Below are 10,096 nucleotides of genomic sequence, written 5' to 3'. Positions count from 1 at the left end.
TGGCTGATATATTCTGCTGTTTCCCAACCCGCTAATATTCCCTAACCTTTAACTGCTGCTTACTGTTATCCTGCGCATGTTCTGTTTTGCATGTTTGTCTTACTGCTTGTAGTATACTTCTCTTGTTCTGTGGTTGTACTGCCTGATGCTGTTGTCTGCCACTGCCCGATGCTTGTGTGCTAGTCTGCATGTCTTCATGTAACGCTTGTCGTGAATATGTCATTAAAATTCAGTGGTGACACCTTTAATCTGCTGCGTCTGGTCATTTTTTTTGCCAGCAGGTGTCATTCTGTAATTCAAAGTGCATTCTCACAGGACAAGTCCCATTGTTAGGAGCTGACATCACTACATAGTAGCTCATAGCCTCCACTTACGCTGTAGTTAAGAAGTGATGTGTTTAGAAGTTGGGGGGGAAATAGATCCAAAACATTGGTACTGGATCGGAGCATGTCGAAGCCAAAGATCACAATATCAACAAAAACAAGAAGACTGAAAAACTGAACCATAATCATGTTCTTACCGCTTCCATAAATGTAATTAAAGCCTTGTGGTTTTCTTCCCAGACGGTAAACAATTCCTCTTCAGCGGGGAATTTATCACAACCCAGCTCCACAGTCACCTCAAAACAGTTGCTGTGAAGATGGTTGAAGTCTTGCATGCGTGATAGAGAGACAAAAACAAAACTGCTTTACCCAGAAGTCTATGAGAAGCCGTGCTGATCTTTCACCCTCCACCTCTCAGAGGTTCCTCCTCACTGCTTCCCTGATTTTCTATCGTGACTGGCCTTACAGCGACCCCTAGTGGCTTCATCTGACATCTCATTTATATTTCAGAGTCAGAAATCAACACTGAGACACTGTTACTGAGGAATAATGTTCAATTATTAAACTCACCACCTGCAATGCTGGACCACTGTGCTCCATTAACAGTTCCTTTCTGACTGTATGACTGGGTATTTTCATTGGACATTGTCTCATGTGTATTTGCATATGTTCTTGAAAGAAGCTTGAATACTTGAGAAATTAAAAACCTGAGGGTTATTTCTCTCCTTGAAGGACAGACTAGTAACTGTATGTGTCAGGGGTGTTCAGAAATATCGGTACACTTTAGCATCGCAAGTTTACTTTTGTATATAGCTTAGTGATACTGGATTGATTCTCAAAAATACTATATTTTTAAATTAATAGTTGACATGCAAAGATTCATGGCAGACAGCAGCTCAAAAGTAAAAGGTCCTTTGGAAAAGTAGCCAGATGTGTAAATGTAAACACATCAAAGGAAGTGGCCCTGAAGATCTTAAAAACAGAGAATAGCTTAGCCAATGAAAGAGAGGTAGGATCATTTCTTTATTTTTTGGTAATTATCTTTTTTCGACTCATTTTCTTACTTAGATTTTATGAAATGAGCTGGTGATACCATGTTGTGTAATTCGTCTTCTTTTCTCCACAGATAACAATGCTCAAAGCAGTGGCCGCTCTTGACCCAGTCAAGACCAACGTGGCCCAGTTCCTTCAGAAGTTTGAAGTCAAAGGTCAAACCTGTCTGGCCTTTGAGATGCTAGACCGGAGTCTTCATGAACTGTTGACTGAGAGACGCGGCAAGCCACTGTCTCTCAGTGAGATACAGCCGATTGCACAGCAGGTAAAGGCTCTGATATCTGTTAACAAGTACTGGCAATATGCTCAGTCAGAATTAGGGTTGGGTACCGAAAACCGGTGCCAATACGGTTCCTATACAACCGGTGCCTACCGGACCGAAACGCAACGCAGATTTTGGTGCTTCCTTTCGGTGCCTGAGCCGACTGGAATACGTTTGGTGCTTCCTTTCGGTGACTGAGCCGACTGAAATACGTTCGGTGCTTCCTTTCGGTGCCTGAGCCGACTGGAATACGTTCGGTGCTTCCTTTCGGTGCCTGAGTCGATTGAAATACGTTTGGTGCTTCCTTTCGGTGACTGAGCCGACTGAAATACGTTCGGTGCTTCCTTTCGGTGCCTGAGCCGACTGGAATGCGTTCGGTGCTTCCTTTCGGTGCCTGAGCCGACTGAAATACGTTCGGTGCTTCCTTTCGGTGCCTGAGCCGACTGGAATACGTTCGGTGCTTCCTTTCGGTGCCTGAGCCGACTGGAATACGTTCGGTGCTTCCTTTCGGTGCCTGAGTCGATTGGAATACGTTCGGTGCTTCCTTTCGGTGACTGAGCCGACTGGAATAATGTTCGGTGCTTCCTTTCGGTGCCTGAGCCGACTGGAATACGTTCGGTGCTTCCTTTCGGTGCCTGAGTCGATTGAAATACGTTCGGTGCTTCCTTTCGGTGCCTGAGCCGACTGGAATACGTTCGGTGCTTCCTTTCGGTGCCTGAGCCGACTGAAATAGGTTCGATGCTTCCTTTCGGGGCCTGAGCCGACTGAAATAACGTTCGGTGCTTCCTTTCGGTGCCCGAGTCGATTGAAATACGTTCGGTGCTTCCTTTCGGCGCCAAGGTAAATATGCTCATATTTCTGCAAAAGAATTGCTGAAGTTTATTTATATTTATTTAAGTATACTGTAAACTGTTGTTAACAGTTAATATATTGTTCATAGTTTGAAGTTAAAAAGTTTGAAGCTGTAGTTTGAAGCCAAGTGTTTTGTATTTATTTATATTTATAGTATACTTCAAACAGTTAATATATTGTTCAATTTGAAGAAAACAAATTGCCTTGGCAATAAAAAAAAGCCTTTCTTTGATGTCGTCAATCGTCGCTTTGTGTGTTTGTTTTTTAAAGTATCGGTTCAGGCACAGTTTAGGCACCGGTATCGTTTTAAAAGTATCGTTTTAGCACCGGTATCGGAAAAAACCCAAACGATACCCATCCCTAGTCAGAATAGGAAGAAGTTAGATATTTAAAACTTATATATTTAAACAGCATGATGCCTGTGCTCATAAACGTGTTTCTTCCGCACAATCGTCCACATTCCCTCCTCGGTCTCTGCAGTTGCTGACGGCCTTAGACGCCCTGAAAGGCATCGGTGTGGTTCACTCAGACCTGAAGTCAGACAATATAATGCTGGAAGATCACCTTGGAGAGCCCTTCAGGTTGAAACTAATAGACTTCGGCGTGTCGTTCTCCACCCCCGAGAATTTACGTGGGTGTTTAGTCCAACCTCTGGGTTACAGGTAGGTTCGATCTACAGAGCTCCTCTTTGAACATGTCTGCAGTTGTGTGTGCTTAAGATCAAACATGATCGATCAGAGGTTGCTGCCTTTGTGTTTAACAGCTCTTGTGATTCTTGTGCGCAAAACACAGGGCCCCCGAAGTCACCCTGGGTCTCCCCGTCTCCGAGGCCATAGACATGTGGGGTCTCAGCTGCTTGCTCCTGTGGATGTATCTCGCCAACCACCCGCTTGCAATACACTGCGAGTAACAGTCTGTAAGTAGCCAAATGTATCTGGATTTAAATGCACAGCCTGTTACAAACTATCCCAGACACATGTGATGTAGGATGTCGGCTGATGCGATTCTTTATATCCTCTCTCCAGATAAGAGACATTGTTGACACACTGGGCCAGCCAGCTGACACTTACAGCTACAACTACTTTAAGGTGAAGCAGCGCTTTGGCAGCCCAACATGGTGCCTAAAGGTATGTTAACCTGTTGTCTACCTATTAGACTACAGCTCTTTGAAATGGTTAGCACACTGAGGAAGAAGTATCTGACTCATATATTTGGTTCCTGCAGACCCAGAGGGAATACCAGTGTGAAACCGGCATTGAGTCTCGAATAAGGAAGAGGTCTTTTGAAAGCCTGGATGACCTGATAACGGTAAGTGCTCCATTTCATGAGGAAATGATTCCCATTTCATGAGGAAATGATTCATTAATACAAATTTGCTGTGTCGCTAAGAGGAAGCAGATTAACAGAATACTTTGTTTCAAATCCAGCTCGACACAGAGATGCAGGAATCCATTGAGCTGGAGGACCAAAGAGCGTTTGTGAGACTCCTGAAATCCCTTCTCCATATGAACCCTGAGAAGAGGATCACTCCAGAGAAGGCTCTCCAGAGGCCCTTCATCACAATGGCTCATCTGGTGGACGATCTGGACACCAGCTTGTAGTAAGTTACGTGTCCGGTAGCGGCGTGGTTGAATAGATTTGCACTCTGATGGACTGACTCACCCATTGATTGTCCTCTGTTATTCAGTGTGAACGAGTGCTTCCATAAAATGCTGGTCTGCCCAACGGATGAATCAGAAAAGGAACTTCTTTCTGATGATGAGGCTTCAGCCCCACCGTGTAGAAATGGCGCACGCTCAGCTGCTTTTTGCTCCTGTGATGATATTACAAATACTCCTCGCTCAATTGATGGAGCAGCAGCTGCTGGAGTCATAGAGGCTTTTGGCTCAGCTGAACCCTCGGTCAGCCATGGTGCAGCCAGTCCTGCTGAGGAGACGCCGGCCACTGATGGGTCACCTGCTAAAGTTAAGAAGAGCTGGCTGAAGAGAATCCGCAAGTTCTTTGTCAGGGCAATAAGGACATGTTTAAAAAGAAGAAATGAATGTTTAATATATAGCTTTGTTTGCACTAAGATATATATATATATATATTTAAATGTGTTTAAAAAAATAAAAAAATAAACACAACCCTTGCAGGTATTTCAAGCGTTCTCTTCTTAATGTAGCATTTTCCAAAATCGATTTGGAAATACTTTTGTTTATAGGATTTGGGACTTCACTGGACCCTGGGTGTGGCAACGATCTAGCTCACTTTACTCTTATTTGTACTACTTTTCATTGAGGCGATCTTGTGTCCACTTGGCTTTGTTGAGGTGGTCAAACTTTTTCTCCGTTTTTGGGCTCACTGACACTGTGACATCGTATACCAGTTTTTGTGAGGACATGTGTGTGTGCCGACTAAAACCTTCTGCACATACAACAATAAACCCTGGTTTACTGCAGGACTCAGGCAGCTTCGTCAGGCTAAGGAGGAGGCCTACAGACATGGGGACAGGATCCGGTACAACCAGGCCAGGAACTATAAAGGTGGTTAACCTCACCTTGCCTCTGGCTCTGATGTTGTTTGAGCAACGAAGTCACGCCAAAAAGTCAGCTGGATCCGGTTTACAATAAAACAGTATTTAATAATTCACAGAAGCTAAAAGACAGTCACAAACTGAATTACACTATCAATAGTAAGGATTTGCGAAGCCGAGTTCAAACACTCTCCTCCAACAGGCCGACAAAACGCCAGTTAACTGTAGAAAAGGATCGCCAAGAACTAAATAACTTCTCTCCGAACAATGTTTTTATACCCGAAAGTCAGTGGTTTACTTTCAAAATCCAGTATCAGCTTCAGGGACTGGCTGAAATTCAATTGTCTCCTCCTGGCCTCAGACAATGCTCACTATTGGTCTAAGTGATGATCTGGATAATGTCTGAATAGTGTCCGCTGGTCCGAACTGTTCTCCTCTTTGTAAAACTGATGCACCCGACACCCTCTCTTGACCACGGTCCTGTCTCCACTTGATGCCGATTCCGCTCCGACTCATCTAAACTCCATATATGGTCGTGATAGATCTCTGAAACCCTCGCTTCTCCTTCTGACTCTAAACATTCAGTAACTATACTCCTAATCTAATGCATTCAATGATTATGATTTTATGGTTTAACACTTCTGTAAGTAACATATGGTACACATATACTATCCTCTACAAGTGAATATACTGTAAACATATAATACATTACTTAAGTGTATATTTTGTGACATTTTTATACTTTGTGATATTTTATACTTTCTTCAGGAGTGCTTTTAATCATCATTAGTAAGTACTCACGAACTACAGGAGACCCCCTCCCACTGAGGACAATCACCTACTGGCTGACGACCTGAATGTGTTCTACTGCAGATAAGCTTACTTCCTCTACACCCCCTGCCTCCTCACCTCTCCCAACGACCCCGTTCGTGGCTGGTGAGGCACTGACACTACATAAGTCAGGTTTACAAATATATGAACCCAATAGAGAAGCTTAAATCACCATTCAATTGGCAGCTTGCACATTGACTACTGGTTGTTTGTCATATTTCATATCAGCATTATTTACACACACATAGGTAAAGTACATATTTGATTCCACCGGGAGCGTTTCAGAAGCGGAGCGCTCGCGGGCGCCACACAAGAAAACCGTGAGATTCCGCGACAATCTGTGTAACAACCCCGGATGTATAAAGAGAACAACAAACACATAAAAGGTTACTTTACCTGTCCGACGTTGAATTGCTGTTGATTTGTTCATATTTCCTTGTTTTTTGAGACATTTTTAAGCTTGAATATAGAATCTTACATTGTTGTGGTCAAAGCAAAATATAAGAAGAAGAGAAGTGTAGAAGAAGAGCAACAACAGAACAAGCATGAACCGACCTGTGGGCTCTCGCACGCCCTCTTCTTTGAGGCAGAGGTACTGTTTGCCCATCTGTGCTTTTTCACTGCGGTTTAATGTCAGATCAGCAACACTAAATATGTTCTACACACACGTGAAATACATTACATATTCTATGTAAAGAAAGGACATATAATAAAAGTGTCTACAAATATTACAGTGGTGACAAACAATGAGAAAGCAAAAGGCACACGCTCAACCCAGTTAGTGAGGGATTCAGTCTGAGGTGAGGAACAGCTCGTCACTGCCTCACCTCACTGTCTCCTCTCTGTTTTAAACAGGATATGCGCTAATTCAGCAATTTTGATTATAGAAATGCTTGAAATGATTGGAATCATACAGAAATTACATTTATAGCACAGATCAGTAGAGAAATATTAATATTTATTTTAGCATTATTTATTTTTTACTTTTCATGATGACAGGTGAGGCTCTGTCTCACCTGCCTCCCCTGACCGCACGTCCCTGAGACTTTTGCACATTTAAGGCCAGATTCCTATAATATTCTCCAGTCCATTGCAGTATGAGGAAAGCTTATAGGCTTCCAGTTCCAAGCCCAGACCAAACTAAACCAAAAAAAACAAAAAGTAGATATGTAGCAAAGATCTGTGTCCAGTACATATTTATTTTGTTTATTAACCTGTAATAGAAAATTGTAAAATAAACACATGACATCATGTGCAAAGCTCCGATGAGGTGTCTACATTAAAACTCTCAACTCCAATCCAAATTTTCACTGTCTTTATTTACAGTACATGAATGAAAATTTACTATGAATGCTGTCGGCTTCAGAACAGAAAAATAAAAAAGGGTACGTCTGTAAATACACACAGCATTGGCGCAAGGAAACGCATAATACACCCATTTGTTCCCTGCACTACAAAAGCAAACAAAAAAAGGCAATATCATTACAAGCTGTATGTCTGTAATGTTTTACTCTGACAATATGCGATTCACATTCCACGTATCGTACATTGACATATACAGCTGGGACATAGACAAGAGATTAGTCTCCTGCTAAACTTTGTACTGAGTGCTGTGATCCAAAAATATATAATTAACTATTGTATTTAGCAAGGTATCTTTATCTGGCACCGAGCACTTTGTATTGTGAGCACTGTCAGATGTGAGATCAGTCACGCGTCACACAGACATGACACAATCAACCTGAGAATAGGAAGTCTTCTTTGAGACAGTTGTGGCAGGTTTAAGCAATAGTTCAGTAATTACAGAATATACAAACCAGCCTTGTTCCATTGTATTAAAGTCCCACATTTACCGGTTCCATTCCCTACCGAAACAGCTATTTTGTTTAACAGTGACGGTGATGTTGTGTAATCTGGAGGAACTTGGGAATTGTAGTTTATGGAAAACAATTTACTCATCGAGACCCTCATCATCTTCCTCCTCCCCCTCCGCCTTGGTGTCCACCTCGCTCGTATCTGAAAACTCATGCAGGAGGACGTACTCGCGGCTGCTGAAGCCAAACTTGATGACATCCTTCTCTTTGAGCTCGTAATAGCGCTGGGCTTCGATGCGCTGATTGTTCAGGTAGGTGCCGTTGCCGGAACCCAGGTCAATGATGTAAGGCCTTACCCTGCGGCCACTGGTGCCGTCTGCGCGTGTGAACGCCATCAGTCTACGGAAATACAGGCAGAAAGAGAGACAGAGAGAGTTACTAACACAGCAACAAAATCATCAAAGAGTAATGCAACATGGAGTGGAATTTTGTGCAAATCACACGGATTGAAGTTGTAAAGTAAAGCAAAGTAAAAGCTGATAATTGCTATTCTTACCGATACTGGAATACTGCATGTTGCTTGGAGCAGGATGGGTGGTCAATGGGGATATCAGCAATTTTTCGCTGACGCCCCAACAAATAGGCACTCTGTCTGTGAATGTACATGACGGGAAGGGGCTCGTCGTTCTTGAAGGGGTACAGCCGCCATCTGCGCTTTGGAATGCGGGCCTCGGGTGGCTCGTTGTACTTGATCACCACGCCCCGGAATGTGTTTGTGTCTTCTGTTAGAGCCCCCGACAGTTCAAAGTTGGGCTTCTCTTTCTCAACAGGTGGGTCACTCCCCCCTTCAGACTCTCCCATATCCGGTTCTTGGGTTTCTTCACGCCGCTGGCGGTTTTCTCTGCGCCGCTCATCGTTCTGCTGCCTCTCAGCTTGTTGAGAGCCAAGTGCGCCTCGCTCTCTCGGCCTGTCCCTGCCGCTGTCTCTCTCCCGCGGTCTGTCTGATTCCCACCTGCTCCGCCTCTCCTCTGGCTGGTCGTTCCTTCTCCGCCGCTCATCACCACTGGCCCGATGCTCCTCCCGCTCCTGAGAGGATTTTTTTGGTAAGAAGACGATTATTAGTCCAGGTCAAGCTTGCACAGTTAGTTGTTTACAGGCATTACCATATATTGTATTACCTTCAGTCGGAGGGACAAGATGGAGTGGCCATTGTTATGTCATTGTTGTATCTGGCATATGACACCGATGACAATGTTGTTCTGACGAATGCCACTTGTAAATGGTGAGTTATATTGTAATTACAGTAAGAGCTAAAACATCACCTTGACATACACCATTTAAGACCGTAATCATGAGACTATTACATATAATTACCACATGTAGGCAGTTATCATGTGCTAATGCCTTAAAAGTAGTAATGCTATCCGGCCCACTGTAGCCAAATATTGGCTCTGTTTGAACAACCATTGTTAAACACTGTTTTTGTGTATTGATTTTTTTCCGAAGTTGTGAATTAGCATATTATGGTACAGCCATGTGTCAAAATACCTGTATACTGATGAAAAGTGGTATCTGTCAATAGCAATGTGAGCATTTTTTTTTTTCCTAATTTAGAACCTAATCACCCGTTTTATTTTGACATCAGCACCACGATGTGGGGGAGAGCGACTTCTTCTGTTTCTGGGTGATCTGCTGCCTCGTCTGACGGGAGATGTCTCTCTTCTGGCTGGTGAGCGGTCCCTCGTCCTGGCGGGAGATGTCTCTCTTCTGGCTGGTGAGCGGTCCCTCGTCCTGGCGGGAGATGTCTCTCTTCTGGCTGGTGAGCGGTCCCTCGTCCTGGCGGGAGATGTCTCTCTTCGAACAGGTGAGCGGTCCCTCGTCCTGGCGGGAGATGTCTCTCTTCTGGCAGGTGAGCGGTCCCTCGTCCTGGCGGGTGATCTACACGAAGAATACAAAAAGAGGTTTAAATGTAGCTAACGCGTAAATAAAGACTAAGTTAGCGGAAAAACTCACTGAGGTGTCCGTCAAAGTAAAAACACACAGCAGAACTAAAAGTAAACACTAAGTGACATGGTGATCAAAAATACCTGCTCGCTCGTCTTCTCGGAGGACTTGAGTTTCCGCTGGATCTCGACCTCGAGCGGCGTGATGTCTGTGGCCTAACGGGGCTCACTTGCTCCTGCTTTACCTTAACTTTGGGCTCCCGCTCCGGTGATTCCCTTCTCTTATGTCGCTTTTCTTTGGTCATTCTAATAATATGTATAACAATCCAACCGTTATTTATCTAAACACACATCGCCGTCCAAATCAAAGGCGTGTGACAACAAAAGCTAACGATTACAAAACTTCGACTGTTGTGCTCAAATTACACACTTCCGCTTCCGGGGGTGCGCCGAGAATTTCTGTCAACAGGGACGCAACCAACTTTTGGTTCCGTATGAACGAG

General features: G+C 43.9%; 1 protein-coding gene across 1 annotated transcript; it reads right to left on the bottom strand.

Moving 5' to 3' along the window:
• Positions 1–7,136: 7,136 nt before the first annotated feature.
• Positions 7,137–10,022, bottom strand: snip1 (Smad nuclear interacting protein). Its single transcript, XM_068736143.1, has 4 exons — positions 9,738–10,022; positions 9,276–9,588; positions 8,207–8,736; positions 7,137–8,049 (listed from the first exon to the last, which is right to left on the bottom strand). The coding sequence occupies exons 1-4, from the start codon at positions 9,896–9,898 to the stop codon at positions 7,788–7,790; spliced, it is 1,266 nt and encodes a 421-aa protein (XP_068592244.1). The 5' UTR covers positions 9,899–10,022; the 3' UTR covers positions 7,137–7,787.
• Positions 10,023–10,096: the final 74 nt, after the last annotated feature.

Source organism: Cebidichthys violaceus, unplaced genomic scaffold (assembly GCF_023349555.1).
Source record: "Cebidichthys violaceus isolate CVI_PGR_0920_01 unplaced genomic scaffold, fCebVio1.0.p SCAF_7, whole genome shotgun sequence".
NCBI lineage: Eukaryota > Metazoa > Chordata > Actinopteri > Perciformes > Stichaeidae > Cebidichthys > Cebidichthys violaceus.
Note: the sequence above shows the minus strand (reverse complement) of the source record. Positions and strands in the feature narration are given on the sequence as shown.